This window comes from Aethalodelphis obliquidens, unplaced genomic scaffold, assembly GCF_003676395.1.
Source record: "Aethalodelphis obliquidens isolate GAN/ISIS:26980383/991018 unplaced genomic scaffold, ASM367639v1 scaffold61, whole genome shotgun sequence".
NCBI classification, from domain to species: domain Eukaryota; kingdom Metazoa; phylum Chordata; class Mammalia; order Artiodactyla; family Delphinidae; genus Aethalodelphis; species Aethalodelphis obliquidens.
The window spans coordinates 6,568,823-6,585,241 of NW_020838005.1; the positions used below are offsets into that span (position 1 = coordinate 6,568,823).

Here is a 16,419-nt window from a genome sequence, read left to right on the forward strand (position 1 = left end):
GAAAGGACCAGAGCCAGAGCCAGACTGACTGAGCTACAACTGGTGAAGCTTCTAGAATTTTCCTATCCAAGAAGGTTCTCAGAGCCAACAGAAAATCAGTGTTACAGCTGGCCCTCCCAGGGTGCTGGTGTCATTCTCCACTGCTCCCACCTGCCCTCACTCTGGTTTAGACCCTAAGAAGTATCATACATGGAGGTCCTTAGGATAGGTCTGCTTTCTTGCTCAAATGGTATCTTAATAGTTGAATTGATAATAGCCACCCCATAGTAAAAAGGAAAAAAAAAGAAAAAAAGGAAAGAAAAACTCAACTGAACGTTTCCAATTCAAATGATGAGGGGAAAAAATATCCGGATTTGGATAAAAACCATTAGTGATATATCCAGCAACCCCTGTTTGTCTCTGAATCTTTGCCTGCAGGCTCCACTCAAAGCACACCAGGGAATGATTAAAACCCAACATTGGGACCCACATGTTGGCTGAAGGGATTTAAAGAAACAGCAACAACGAAGTTTTGTTTCTGTATTCTGCAGAGAGGCAAAGAGAAGGCCAGTCCGTTTGATGAGAGGAGCCTCAATGTTGAAAAAGATTGTAAGGAAGAACAAAAGCGAGAGCTATTTCCTAAAGAGCTTTCAACCACCTTAAAAACGATCTCCAAATTCACCCATCCTCTTGTCTGCCCAAAGCTTAATGAATCTCAGTTTTCAAACTGATCCGTCCCTATATTCTCCAATACTTAGGAAAAATTAACATCAGGACATTTGGTTTTAGAACTACGAGGGGCCGGCTTGAGCCAGGGGACTGCCGGTTGCCTAACCGGAGTCCCACTGTGCTGGGTTCACAGTGCTGTGCAGTATCTACGAACTACGGGTATGTGAGACTTTTCCCTGTCCAGCCGTGCTGCTTGTCCTGGGAGCTTCCAGGTGGCGCTGCACCCAGAAAACACGCTACCTTTCTGTGGTTCCACTTCCCAAGTAACGAGGCCACCACTATTCCTTATATGATGCCTCCGCTACAGGCAATAATGACTGAATCCTCACAGCATCCCTGAGCAGGAAAGAAGCTGGCCTTCTTTCTCTCCACTTTACAGATGGAGAAACCAAGGCACCGAGAGGTGAAGTGAGTTATCCACGATCACAGTGGGGACCCTGAATCAGCCTGTGATATTTCCTGATCTTTCTGGGTCTAAAGATGAGCTTCTAGGAGGTCTACAGCTGACACAAATCTCCCAGCCCCACTCTAGCCCGAGGACCCCTGAGCTATGGTGAGGATGGAGAAATCGACCAAGGGAGTTCATCTACTAGGTGACCAGGTGTCTGTACCCACCATGTCAAATGGCCAAAGGCCGCTTCTAGAGAGATGTTTGCTGGGTGACCACTTGGCACTATATCCAAAGGAAAGTATTCCTTTGTTCTCCTTGGTCTGAGGATGTATTTTAGGAGTAGACCCTCCTGGACGAGCATGAGTGAGCTGACTGACTTCAGTTTCCCGTGTGGAGTCTTGCGATTCGTGTTAGGGGTTGGCAAGGGCAGGCAGCTCCCATTGGGGCGTGCGTACTGTTCTGCATGGGATGGGGCACACCAGGGCAGGAGCCCCTGAGGTCCTGCCTGCTCATTTCCCATTTGGTCTATTCTTAGCCCTTGACACAAAGTGTTGGCTGTGTGCAGGGGGAACTCCCACGGCGTCCGTCTGCTGCCCTCAGGAGCTGCCATGAATAGGACTCCCAACCTTTGGCTCCAACACATACCAGCCTTGTCCTGCCAGCCACTACGCGGAAAGGTACAGAGGATAAGAAGGCACAGCTCCTTCCCAGGAGGAGGGGAAGAAGCAGATGGTGCCCGGGAGAGTCAAGTAAGGCAGACAGAAAGAGGCAGGCAGAGGAATAAAGCTGCAGGTAGATCAAGGCAGTGCCTTTGTCTTTTGATATTTGGCCAATAGCATAAGATGCAGTGTTTCAGGCAAGAAATGAAACCTTTAAAATAGCTCAGGATAGGTGAGAAAGAGGCTTAGGTTGCCACTGCAGGAAATGAGACTAAGCATCATCTTTTTCCCCCAGGGAGACGCTTCGAAAAAGATCTCTGAGAAGGCAGGATGGCCTTTTCACAGGCTTTGCAACTGGGACAGGGAAACACTGATTTCAGATCCTCTGGGACAGTCCTCTTACGAGCTTATGGTTTTGTAGCCTGCGATAGGCTGACCACTGCAATTTCCATGTCCAGGAGGTCAAGCTGTGGATGAGAACGGAATGTGGCTTATCTGGATGGAATGTTTGTTTCTGTGCCGTGTGTGTGACTGTAATGTTCGTACAACAGTGGCCGGTGTTGGATGAAGGGATTTCATGCACGTCTGGGCTTTAAGAAAAGGAGCGGATGTTGACTTAGATTCCCTTCCTATAGGACACCTGTGTGTGCTTCACGAGGAAGGCTGCCAGACAGAATCTAGTACTCGATCAATGTCTGAGAACGAAATGAGCAGAGCTGCTACGTCTAAGGCAGATGCAGGCCCTGGGGATGAGTCTGCCCTGTGCGTCCTCCCCTTTCCCCTCATGCGGAGGCTCTTCCCGGTCTCCCCTGAGCTCTTCGAGATTTCCCTGGCCATTTTCTGGTCTATACTGGGAATATCACTGGAATCAGGGGAAAGTCATTGCAATAAGTCATCTTCTCTTCCCACTCTCCAGATACAGACCCCTTCCCCATGCCAAATCTGGTAGTGTTATTTTAATATTTTTGGTGAGGAAATAACAGATTTTAGTTTTTTGATGAGAAAATCAAATGAATGTGCACAAGGAGTGTGCCCTTCACGAAGACACCCCCCCCCGCCAGCTGCTGTCATCATACCTCAGAGGCCTCAAAAGGGCTCACTTTGAGTAAGAAGCCACTTTCCTTGGCAAAGACAATGCCATCATGTGGGCCAAGCGAATGCTAGGGAACCGACCCCTCCTCCCCAGCTGAGAGCCAGCAGCAGGAGGGTGTGGAAGCTGTGTGTAGAAGACGCCCCAGCCCCCTTCAATTTAGGGCCTGACACCCTTTCCTCCAGCCCAAAGGCTCTGAGCGGGCGCACTGTTGTTCTCCTCTTCCCTCTGTTGCTAGGTAACGGAGAAACAAAATTTTGCTACGGTCTGGGGCCATTAGGGCCTGGGGCTCCTTAGAGCTCTCCCAACCCCCAGGAGCAAGGAGCAGAACAGAAGGGGAAAGAGGAAGTATGCCTCCGGCAGAGGGCCTGTCAACACCGTGAGGGGAGTCTCGGTGCATACAGTGAGGCCACGCCTGTTCAGAGGGCCTCTGGACAAGATCGGCACCGGAAACCCCTTCTCCTGCCCCTGTGACCGTATGGGAGGGGATAAAAGGAGAGGGAGAATGGGGGAAATGATGTCATTCGATGCTTTTTAAGAACCTATAGATTTTTCTTCCTGAGAATAAGGCTCCTATCGGGACAGGGTCTGATGTCTGTGGTCCACCCTCAGGACCACGGTCCAGACAGGTGTTTGTACTCTTTTAAACCACCCTGGGACTCAAAGGGGCTGTGGCTATTGAGGGGATGGGTTAGGCCTCTGGGTGTCTGGGGTGACTTTGTGCCGGGGGAGGTGGGGTTTGGGGGATCTGGGAGGGATGAAGGGGCCCCCCCGGGCCGTAAGAAAGTATTGTCTTTCTTGACTGAAGAGGGACATGCCGGCAGCATGTACCACCAACAGAGATGGAGCCTGCCCTCCACAGCACTCCCGGCCCCCTGCCTGCTGGGACAGGTCTGACCCCGCAGAACAAGGGGAACCTTCTGGAGAAAGAGTGGAGGAATGTGTTGGAGAAATGAGAAACTCTGGGGGTGGGTAAGGTCATTGGGGCTCATCTGCTGAATTTAAGTCCTCTTAGCTCTGGTTTGGGATGTCACAGGCCTGTGACAGTGAGCTCAGGGGACACCGCCTTGATGCCGTCTGAGGGGACTGAGGTTTCACGCAGGGGCCCAGAGAAGAGGCAGACCTACTGAGCAAGGGAGAAAAAGAGCTTACAGAAACGATGCTAACAAAATCAGCCTGATTTTAGAGATGCCACCATCTTTGTTCTTCATTCTTTTCTGAGAATGAAAAGAAGGGCCAGATTTTCTGTGGGGGATTGTGGGCATATCTGATGGGGATGCAATAAGGAAAGTTAGTTTCCTATTTTATTCTCTAGCTCCTGGTACAGTATGCTTATCTCCTACCAGAACTAAATTTTGGAGCTTGTTAATTAGTTTTCATCAGGAATTTCTGGGCAAGAAGTGGGCCCAGAGAGTTGTTTTTTTTAAACATCTTAAGCGTTCCCTTGGGGAGCAGCTGGGGCAGCGTGAGCTGGTGCCTCAACGCCCTTAAGGGTTTGTCAGGGGTCAGGCAAATGCTGATTAACATGGGATTCCTGGGGTGGGCTGAGGCCACCACCTCTCATGGGGTAAGAGGACAGATGAAAACTTTAAGTTTCCCTCCTCCCTCCCACCCTCCCATGCTCTTTACTTCTTTCTTGACTTTTGTTCCTTTTCCTGTCTCTTTGCAGAACTGGACTTCCCTGCTGCTGCTCATAGGTGCGCATTTTCATCCTTAGGAAAGGCTGTGGCACGATGAAGGGAGTGGGGAATAGCATGTCAGGGGAGCAGGGCACCCTCCTGCCTGGGTCCTGTGGAGCCCAGTCCAATGCAGGTGGAAAGAAAGGCTTCCTGAAACATCCTGTGGTCTTCAACTCTGTTCCCAGTGGCTAAGGCTCCAGAGAGCCCTCCCTGAGTCACCCCGACTTTTGGCGCTCCAGGTCAACGGACGTCAGCAGTTTTCTCGGTTGCGTGTAAACACACGCAGGCGCGCGTGCACACTGAATGTGTATTAGTAAAACAGAGGTGGCAAATTAAAGTCCGTGACTGCGTCGAAATGAAAAAGAGAAAGGAACTAAATCTAAGAACAAACAAGTCTGAGTGGCCGAGGTCCCAGAGGGATGCACAGGATGGACCCCACTCAAATGGCCTCACCTTCTCCAGCCTCTGCAGAGTAAGCCATGAGCTAATAAGCCCTTGGTAGGGAAGCAGAATAAAAAGGAAAAGCACCTCTGACCAGATTGGAACTCCCAATTAATCGCCGAGGGGCCCCAGCCCTCAGAGGGGTGGGGACAGGCCAGCAGGGCTGGTCCTCAGCAGGCCTGGGTGTGCTCTGTGCGGAGTGCTTCCTGGACATGCCCTCCTGCCCTCTGCCCTCCGTCCTGCTGCCAGGGAGAACCCGAGGGGACAGCCACGTCGGGGAGGGAGGGGGCAGGACGGCACTGCAAATTTAGTAATAATCAAGGAAATCAAAGGGGTCTGAACAGAGAAAGGAGAATCCAGTTTTACAACCCAACTGAAATTTAAAATTTGTGGGGTTTTCTGTTTTGCTTTGTTTGTTTTTTACAGGTTTAGATAAACGATGAAGGGAGGAAAGGAGAAACCTCTTTGAATAATATATATTTTTAAAAGAACCCCACAAACATAAAAAAAAAAATTCCTCAGTTTTTGAACTTCTCTTAAGAGTAGCTCAAAGTGAGGTCTTGCACCCTAAACAGTTATATCTGGAATTAAGAAAAAAAATCGCCGCTACACACAACAAAGACTAACAGTATTTTTACTTAAAAATATTGTGTGTATATATAGAGACTTATATATATATACCTTTTTTGTGGAGATTTTTTTTCTTTTTGTGATTTTTTTCTTTTCCTTTTTTTTTTTTTTTTTTTTTTGTGCCCAAGTAGAGATAAGATGGGATTGAAACGATGCCCTAGAACAGAATATTCCTTACAAGAGCAATACTTTGAAAAATAACATTTAAAAAATGGTTGAACATACTCGCAACACCTCCAGAAATTCAACTTGGTACAATGAGGAAATAAATAATCGAATCAAATCTTCACCCAAATGACACGGTCTCTAAGACCCAGAGTATGCTGCTGGTTTGACTCTTGCCCTCATAAAGGGGCTCAAGGTAAAGCAACACCCCCTCCCCCTGCTCCCCACTTCCCAGCCCCTTACACTCCACCTCAGCAATACCCAGAGTCTGTCATATATTGTTTTTTCTACATTTCTGGCAAGACCTTGCAGCAGACACACACACACACACACAGACACACACACACACACACACGCATATGTGTGCTCTGGGCGCACACACACACACACACACACACACACACACCCGACACACACAGAATTTCCCACTCAACCCAGATGCACCGAGTGAGCTGAAGAACTCAGCCAACCACAATGGTGAAAGACAGAAGCACCAAACAGTCTTTGAAATGGGTCAGTTATTACAATTGAACTTATTTTTTATGTTCTAATTTTCCTCTTTGTGTTACTATTTTTAAAAAGCACAAACGAAAAATGAAGAATTCTTTCCAGATCAATTTAAGGCTTCCCACCAAATGGAAACAGAAGAGGCCTTACACAATATCACATGGGATAAATGTATACCTTTCACGGCCTTAAAATGACAGAACAAATCATTTTTGCCAGTCACTGATTAAGTATTGTGCCTTTAAATTGATGTCATTCTTTTTGCTACTATGCTGAGTTTTATTATTACTGATTCTCTTTGATTACATATATGGAAATCTCCTTTAATTTGCTTTAGAATTTCCTTTTCTTAGCGAATTATTAGGGTGGTTTTTGTTTTGTTCTGTTTTGCTTTTTCACCAGGAAACAAATGTGATTCTTAATAGGTGAACGCTAAAATGGCACCTAATCAGCCTTCAAGGAGCTTTTCCAACCATCTGAATTTCAAATGGCCCTTTGGCTCCGAGAAGGGGCTGAGAAGTTGGGGGCAGGGACGGGAGAAGGGGGAGAGAAACCAAAAAGAGGGAGGGGTTTCTATGCTTTTGCTTTTGGTCAATGTGTTTTCTTCAATACAAATCATCAGATAGGAAGAATGATTGCTTTGTGTTTTATTGGTTGGTTGGTTTTTGTTTCGTTTCTAGATTGGTTTCATTTGATTGTTTAATTTTCCCTCTCCCAGTGCAAAAATCACCAGAGAGTTTTGCATGAGAAAACGTGACAGTACTTAATGAAACTCAGCACCTAAGGGCATAAGGCAGTTGAAGGTTTTGTTTGTTTGTTTGTTTGTGTTTGTTTTGTTTTGTTCTTTCAATCAGCACCAATCCCGTAAATGACCTACACTTGGTGTAAAGGTATAAAACTTTGTTTTTCTTTTGGAGTGGAGACAACTCCTTCTTCTCCACCGTATGAACCATAGTGTGGGATTTTTTTTTCAATACTGTTACTTATGTGTAAAAAACAAAAGAAAGGTTTTCTTTTTGTTTTTACTTACAAAACATAGAGAATATCTTTGTATACATACAGCGACTGGAAAGAAAGCTTATCTGAAGGGGTTGTGACTTATTTTCTTTTTGTTTTTTGTAGCATTGGTGGTGGTGGTGGTAGTGGTGGTGGTAGTTCTGTGTATTGAAGGAAGGGAGGAGTTATATTTCTTGCAAGCGGCGTTTACCGCAAACCAAACTTAAGGTCCCCTTCTCAACTTGGGTCAAGATGCTCTTAGAGTGAAGACTCATACTGTAGCAACTCGTAAAGGAGCGGTCCATCGCGATACCGAATGCCTACCGCGGCGGGGGTGACATACTGCAGAATGTTAATAGTCCTTCTCAATCTCCTGTCTACAAAATGAGCATCCCAAGCTGGGTATCTCTTTCTTGGCATGTCAATCTTAATGAGGGGCCCTTCTGGGAGGTAAGGACGCCCCAACGGGGTAGCGGGCCCCATGGGTCTCACTTGGAAAACGGGCAAGCAAGTGTCAGCCGTGAGATCCTCCTGTTGTTCCGTTACGGCTCTGGTAGGCGTGACCTGGGTCCCCCGGTACCCAGGGGTCTGAGGCGCCATGGGCTCAACATCGGGGGGCAAAGGGATGCCCCAGAGCAGCTCGGCACAACAGGAGCTGGCCAAGATCTTAACTCGCGGCCCCGTGGGATGCAGCACTCCATAATATAAGAGCATCAGTGCAATCCCAGCCACAAAGCTAATAAAGACACAACACAGTGCTGGCACCGCAAAGGAGTCAGTGGTCTCCGGGTCTCTGTAAAAATACCAAAGGAACGTCAAGGCAGCATTCTCGGTCAAGACTATCGTATAATATGCAAACATTCGATATCGAGTCCGCCCTTCCTTGACGTTAAACCAGCAGAAAATGTACACGATCCCTACCACCATGTTGAAGAGGATCTCCTCCCACTTGGACATGCAGAAGTCTGTTCCGCCATGGATAATCCAGAAGGCCATGGCACACCAGTGAACCACCACGAAGATCCCGAAGTAGAGCTGGAAGATGGAAGCAAAGAGGGCAAAAGAGAGAACTCTGGATGAGATGGTGAAGAGGCGCCAGAAGAGGTGGATGAGGGCCCCTCTGTAGCTCATACTCTTCTTGTCGTCCCTGGAGTCCCGCAGCAGCTTGTGATAGGAGGCTAGCACCCAAGCCAGGGACATCAGGGAAGTCACAGAGGAGACACCTGCCGGAAAGACACAAACCCACACAGTCAAAACCGTGGACCTCAACCGCCGGGCACAGCAGGGCTGCCAGCCGAGGAGACGCCCACACACACCACGATCTAAAGGAGGAGGGAGAAAGAAACACAAAATCAGGACCCGAACTTGGAGGCCATGGCTGCCCCCTAAGCTGACAGCTTGTGAAATCTAGCTTCAGTGTCAACGACCCGGTCCAGAACTTCTGGAGACCCGCGGCTCAAGAGTGAAGCTGAGGTTGGCGTGCCCTGCCAAGGGGCTGGAGAGCCAGGACCGCTGTGCTGGCTCATCACCTCTGCTGTGGGAGGGACCCCACGTGTTCTATTGTAAGAGATCATAAGCTCACGGCGGGGTCGGTGTCCGTGTCACTACCAGGCTGTGCTCTCAGAGCAGCCAGCAGACGGGATCACCGATTGTGAAGACCGAGAGCTTGCTAACGCCCCAAGTTGCACAACTGCTCTACTTTGAGAAGGCTTTGGAGTCACCCTTCCCCTTCTCGTCAGCTCGCTCAAGCCCAAGGAGCCCTTAAGGGGATCTTCTTCTATCTGGCATTTCCCCATCCACTCCCTAAGGCCACCCTGATCAAGGACCCGGGGATAGCCTGTGTTCCTCTGACTGCTTTCGCATTCACTCTTGTCTCTCGTGGTCTCCCCACGTTCCTTGTTGCCTTCTCCAATCAGCCACTGCTCAAGGTTCCCTGAGGCCTTGACTGGTGAGGCCCTGTCCTTCTCTGCTTCTGTCCTGCAATGAGCAGTGTAACTTGGGCTTTGGGGATGCCTTTCCCCTCCCTAGCCCGGTGAGCTCTCCAAGGCCTCTGCACATCATTACCTACATGTCTCCTCAACGAGCAAGTGAATGTGTCTGATCCCAACGGACGGTAGAGCAATTTTATTTATGACACTGCCTATGTGATATTTGTAACTCAATCAATCTAAACACAATAAACAGTGGCTGGAGTCTCTCCAAATCCACCCATGAGCAGGCAATCATGAAGTCAGGCATCGTCATACCATCTCCTCTGGAGCAAGACCCCCTTGCCCCTCTGCTCCTTCAAGCACTATCTCCACTCAGTCCGTCTAGTGCCTCTTTTGTTTTTCTTCTCTCCCCAGATTTCAGAATTAAATGCAGCTAAATTCAGCTGGAGCCCTGAATACTACCCCATGGGCCACCATCTCCTAATCAAAGTCCCCACCTTCACCCCAGAGCACGATTCCCCTACGGCGTTCTTCCAGGCTGACATCAAAGTGACCTGGTCGTTTTCTCTCCTAAGGCCAAAGGTCAGACCCAGGAGCCTCGTTCATCAAGAGACCCATGAAGCTGGCCCAGAGACCCAGCCTTCTGTTGGTCTTTCCCCGGCCCCTCCTCACCTCTCCACTTGACCCTCAGTGAAGGATCAAAGTCCTCTGTCGCTCCCTCCCCCCCACCCCATGCATTTGTCCTTCCCCACCCAGCCCACGCGGCACCTCCCTTCCGACATTTCAGGGAGATGCACCGGTTTGCAGCTTGCAGAACATTAGAGTCTGATGCCAAAAACCAGTGTGCTGGCAGAGCACAGAAAAAGCCTGGAAGGTTAACTGTGACAATGAGTATGTGTTGCTTTTGCAAGAATCACAGCCAATGTGGAAAATAAACAGGGAAGAAACAATCCCAACTTCTCCATAGAAGCCAATCTTGAAAACACCTGATGATTTTCCTCTCACTTTTCTGGAAAGTTCTGAACACAATACTTATGTGTGTGCTGCTTTGCCCTTTGTACACACAGGGCATTTCCACCAGCCTCTGCTGAAGCCACGTGGTCTCTTGCGACCATGTCACAGTGGCTATGCTAACCTTTCAGAGCCCCCTGTGTTCGTGTTCTTTTGAGGCTGGGGCAGGGAGGGGAATGGGTTCCCTTGGGAGTCACGTGATTTAGGCTGTAGATTTCTGGACGGCAGGGAACGTGCAGTCATCTTGATCGTCTGGGCCAGGCTTATTACCAACACTGGAGCATCCTTGGAAAGCTTCTTTGCGGCATTACCCCTCTCCTGGTGAACCCATTTCTTGATGCTAAAAGTGATACATCTCAGAGGTGCTACCGACCCTCAGTGATCAGGGGGATCTCCACAGCAGCTGAATGGAAAGAAGCCTTGATTTTCCTGTTTCTTCTAATAAAGCAAAAGGTATTACTTCCCCTGTTTGCAGAAAAGCACAAGCTCGTGAAGTAAGAAGTTAGCTTTTGCCGAAGCGTGGTCTAATCCAGTCTAACTCTGAGTGTGCTCTTGAACAAACTTGGGGTGCAGAAGCAGGACAGCCCCTCTGCTGTCACCGTCCTGATTTCATTGTTCGGTGTGCTGTGATGGTAGCCCCATCCATGCCCAAAATGAGCAAAGAGGAATTCAAACGTCCACTGACCACATTGGTGAAGCGAAATTCAATCCTTCATCGTCAATCTATCTTCTGGGTCACCTACGCCACTTCCAGATCCATGCCTGTGGTTTCAGGGTATTGCAGAAATCACTCCCCTCTAAGCCGACGCGCACACTGCCTCGGTCCACGGTCAGCGCTTCTGGAAGTTCTCTCTAGGATGTGGCATGAATGTTCCGCAAACGTCATAAGACATCACTGCTAAATTACAAGGGGGGCTCGGGAGACAGTCACGTGGAGGACCGAGAGCTGACACTTGGCCGGGGGCCTGTGGGCTGGCTGATGTCCAGCCCCCGTCTTACCTCTCTGCCCCATCTGCTCCCGACATGGTGAAGTTGTAGATCGCCAAACGTTATATCCTCTGGAGCTTCACAGCCCACCCACTTCAAACCCACACATCCAACAGGAAACAGAGGCTACCCCAGAGAAACTACACACCATGATTCACCGAGCATGTATCTTATTTAGAAGAACCCTGTGATGTAGGTACTTGTTATGGGCAATGTCCCCACCTCTCCCACCCCCAAATTCTTATGTTGAAGCCCTAACCCCCAGGACCTTACTATGTGACTGCATTCGGAGATAGGGCCTTTAAAGAGGCAATTAAGGTAACACGAGATCATTAGGGTGGCCCTAATCCACCCTAATGACTATTGTCCTTATGAGAACAGATCATTTGGGCCCACAGAGATGCCTGGGATGTGCTCACAGAGGAAAGACCACGTGAGGACACAGCAAGAAGACGGCCGTTTGCAAGTCAAGGAGAGAAGCCTCAGGAGAAATCAACCCTGCCGACACGTGATCTTGGACTTCCAGCCTCCAGAGCTGTGAGACAATACATTTCTGTTGTTTTAGCCACCTAGTCTGTGATATTGGATACAGTGTTCCAATTCCATTTTTTTGATGAACAAGATATTTTTCAAAAATCATACTTCTATCAAGAAGTAGAATTGGAATTGAAACTCAGACTCCATGGCCTTGAAAGTAGCCCCTGTACTAAATGGACCCTCCAGATTTGGTCTTAGAAGGGACTGGGCCCTCTGGGTGTAGAGGATTTGAATCTTTTGCCAAGAGTGGATGGGAGGTGTAGTACCTACAGGTATCTGAGAGAGGGCCCTGAGTATGGAGCTAAAAACCAAATCTGAATCCTCTTCCACTTTCCTCAGGAAAGTAACGTTCAAGCCACAAAGAAAGAGATGACTCCAGCAGAATTAACTGAGATCACTTTCCCTCTGTTAAGTGATTAATCTTCAAAGGCCTGCAGCGTATATTATTACAGAGGGAGGAAGTGCAGGGTTTTCCTCCTGCAGTGGCTCACTTGGAAGATTTCTGTCTGGCCCGAGGTCAACCCAAAAGTCAATGCATTATCCTGGCCAAGACCCCAAGACCACAGCAAGCGGCTGTGGAAGCAGCCTCGTGGCCCCCGGTGAAATTCTCAGACAGGCCTGGGCACATTTATGATTCCTCTCACTTACAGCTCCATCATTTTCTGCGTTGCAAAGATCAGACTGGAAATTGTAAAACACTCCACGTTCGGCTGTGACGAGTTCTGGGCAGTGACCTTCACGGCTTGCTCTCTTTTCCTGTCGCAGACCAGGAAGGGGGGATTGCAGCTGGCCCACTGGGTGAACCAAGTTCAGCCCCACCATCTGGGAGGTCACTAAGCCAGAGCCTCGTGGGGGCCACCCCATGAGAAAGGCTTGGGACAGGGGCCTTGGGGCTCTGATCACCAGACCCAGGGGCTAAGGTTTCCGGAAACAGGATGTCCACACCTTATGACCAACGGAGCAAGAGCATGAGGGGCTGCAGCCTGCAGTTGGAGGCCCTTGATCAAGGAGGGGCAGTCCTCTGGGAAGTCACCATCACCACCAATTTGGTGGTGTCCCTGCAATACCCAAGGGTCACTGTCAGTTGAACTGTTGCCAGTTGGGGAGCAAAGCAAAAAATGAGTGTGGATGTCCCACCATGTGAGAAGCAGACAGAGTGACAGGGTGTCTGGGGGAAGATCGGGACCCTAAAATCAGAGAGGGGTGGGGAGCAGATGAAGTGGAGGAACCAGGAGGAAAGGTGTGATGCCGTGGAAGGGACCAGGGCGGCAGGAGGGCCGTCATCAGGGTGAGGTAGGGAGGCTGCAGTCTGGCAAGAAGAAGCAGGGCCATGACCCGGATGGACCAGAGCAGAGCGGCACTGGGGGCCAGTGAATGGGAGCCAGAAAGGGGACTTGAGGAGAAGCCAAATCGCGAGATAGTCTTGCCGGGGGAATGCTGCACGCGGGTTCAAGGAGTCTCTGAGAAGCCGCAGGAGCACCTGGATTGGCCCCAAGGCTGTTTGTGAGCCTGGGCGAGTGGGGTCCACTGCTGGACTTTGTTTCCCAGAGCGGGGGCGGTGAATGCCCGGCCCTGTCACCAGCTGCCCTGTTCTCCCTTCTGCCACAAAGAGCTCCCTTCTGGTCCCACCGCTAAATCACACACTGGAAAACACTCGAGGAGGAGGGACTGGATGGGGCGCTGCGCGGAGCAGAGCAGGCGCAGAAGAGTCAGCCGTGCAGACTCCTAGCTCCCAGCTCCCTCCTATCAGCGTGTCTCCGCGGGCAAGCGCCGCCAGCTAACAAAGAACAGCCCCCCGGACCCTGCACCCTCTGCCGTGAGATCCCACCTCTCCCGTCTCTTCTGCAACCTTCTCGAGGGTCACCTCCTTGCTCCCTTAACTCTCCCACCTCCCTTCACTCCTGACCCCCGAGTCACAACCGAGAGCTCTCGGTGAGGTTGACGACCAATTCCTAAGGGTGGCATTCAGAGGACTGGGTCCATGCATCTCCCCCTGACTCTGACATCTGTCATTTGGATTTACTCTGTCTTTCACACTTGACCATTAGCTAGTCCCCAGTTATGGCATCCTTTCCCTGCTGGGCTGTTATCCTCGTTTTACAGGTGAGGAGACTGAATCTGAATTTAAGAGATGTGGATGTGGCCACACTCCCGTTGTGACTCACCTGATTTATATGGCTTTGTACCCCCATGGGCGGGTCCCCCAGAGATTCCCCAAACCAAGAAACAGGCTCAAGTTGCTATTTGTCTATCCACACGTCAAGGTCAACATCTGCCTCTCTCAGCCCTCACCTCCTCCCTCCTTTCACCACTGAAGCTAAGGTTTGGGGGAACTCCACCACCTGCTTGTCTAATTTCCACTGTCTATTTTCTCCAGATTGAGCTCCTATTAGACGGGCAATTCTTCTCTTTCCACCCATCAAACTTCACCCATCTTCCTACATTTTAAAAAAGCCCAGTCTGTGCTTAGAAATGCTCTCAGAAAAAAAGATAAGGCAGCTGTGGGCACAGCTCTCTAAGCATCACTGCCTGTCTCCTGTACTACCCTCCACCCAGGAGACACAGCAAGGGAGTGATGATACAAAGGTACTTTCCTACCCGGGCCACCAGGGAAAGGAAACCAGCCTCAAGGATGCCATCTGTGAACCAGGCTCAGAGACGTCAAGTAACTTGGCCAAGGTTACACAGGAGTAAGCAAGAGTGCGACCACCGACCCCTGGGGATTATCTCACTCCTCACTCACGGTCTGTGTGCTGGGGCCAGTCATCCTGGCTTCCGAGATCCAGTTGTCAAATTGGCAGGAATTTTGTGGGCTGGCTGATGTCATGTGAGAGGCCTGAAATAGGTGTGGTGGGAATATTTACACCACAGAAATTGGCAAATGCTACAAATTAGGGTTCCTTCCAACCCTGCTAAGAACTGGTTGTTAAGCATTTACCAGCACACCCCTTAAGCTTGCTGAACATTGGTGCCAATTAGAGGAGCCTCATAATGTTCTCCTCCACATTCCTACTCCACACTTCTAAGCAAATCAGACGCACTGCCTGGCGATCAGTCAGAATTATATTCTGTAAGTCTGATGTGGCAGCAACAAAGAAATCAATCTCTTTTTTCAACTTACACTGAAAATACATCCACAGTTAATAATTTAAGGTCTAACAGTTTTCTTTGAGCTGTAGACTTTTGCAAGCACTGACATATTCATTTTAGTCCCATTTGGAGAGAGTGTGATCCCCACGTGAGGTTACCACATGGGGTCACCTTAAGACACTCCTGACATTTCCAGACTGACCTTTAGGAAGGGTCATAATAAAAGATGGCATCCATCCCTGTGGATGTAACCCTCAGGACAGACACACCGGTGGCTGAGGCAACCTGAAAAAGCCCAAGGCCAGTCAGGGTGGCGTGGTGTAAACATAGGAAGGAAGGGAGGATTGGAATAATTCAGGAGAGCTGACATCTGAGGAATTATACCTTCACATGCTCCTTAACGTCAGGGAGATGGTCCAAGGGGGACAGAATTCAAATCTGGCCACCACAGCAGAAGTCTCCGTTACAGAGCATTGTCTTACCATGGTTTCTGTGACAAATCTCTTCATTGACTCTGAATTCAGGCTCATTATGTCACCTGCTAATCTCTAATAAGTTTCCATAACAATAAAAGCCCCTCTACTGAACAGCTACCTTGGCCCAGACTCTATGCCGTGACACCCATTAACCGGATCATTCTTCCCTATAAACGTATCTGAGGCTGATTTTAAGATGCAGAAATGAAGGCTCACGGTCTAAGCCGCTTTTCCAGATCAAGTAGTTAAGAAATCACAGAACCGGGATTTGAACACAGGCTACCTAACTGCAAAACTCAGATTCTCTTTTGAATCACTGGAAGGGCATGTCTTCCCATCCCCATTCATAAGTGAAGGAATTAGCATTCAGGTTTATACATCAATTTCTCATCAATTTGGTAATCGAGCCCCTCTGATCATCTCTGAGAGCACCGGTGGCCAATCTGTAGGCCTGCAAAGCCGAGGACCCCCCCCGGAGGCCCCTCCCTGAGCCTGCCAGTAAGTGCAGAGGTGGTGACGCCTCTTTTTCATCTCTCTTGCCCAGATTGTTGGGAGGACCTCCTAGTGGGTTTCCCTGCATCCGCCCTCGTCCCGACAGGCCACTCGCAATTCCACCAAAGTGACTAAGCTGAGGTACGTCTCTCCTCGTGGCCTCCCAGGCATGGCGGCCTGTCAACGGTGCCTGACTTTCAACCTTTTCCCAGGGAGGCTATGCCTTCCCGCCCTGCTGAACTCAGCTGTGCCCGTGACCTGTCCCAGCCACTGGCACATGAGCAGAAGCATGTGTGTGTCACATCCAGGAGGAAGGGCATGCTCCCTCACCCCTGCCGCAGTGACCTGTGATAGACACGCAACAGCAAGAAATGAACCGAAGTTGTTTTAAGCCAGGGAAATGGTTCTGGCTTCTAAACCAGGCACGGCCAGCCTCTCCTACTGACACACCGCTTCGCTCAGGGTTAATGCCGTGGTCCTTATACGGCCTGTAGGGCCCCTCGCGACACTGCCTGGAGTTACAAGTGTATGCCATGGAGTCCCCACCCACGCCCTTCACCACCTGCCTTCTCCGATGGCCTCAAACCTAAGTCCCTCTCATGGCACCAGATCTTCATCCTGGGCCCTAC

General features: G+C 49.7%; 1 protein-coding gene across 1 annotated transcript in view; it reads right to left on the bottom strand.

Moving 5' to 3' along the window:
• Positions 1-6,528: 6,528 nt before the first annotated feature.
• XKR6 (XK related 6) overlaps positions 6,529-16,419 on the bottom strand; it is a 272,791-nt gene continuing 262,900 nt past the window's right edge. The window contains exon 3 of the mRNA XM_027087876.1: positions 6,529-8,489. Within this exon, the coding sequence (XP_026943677.1) occupies positions 7,525-8,489 (965 nt within the window). The 3' untranslated portion in view covers positions 6,529-7,524. The remainder of the gene's footprint in view (positions 8,490-16,419) is intronic.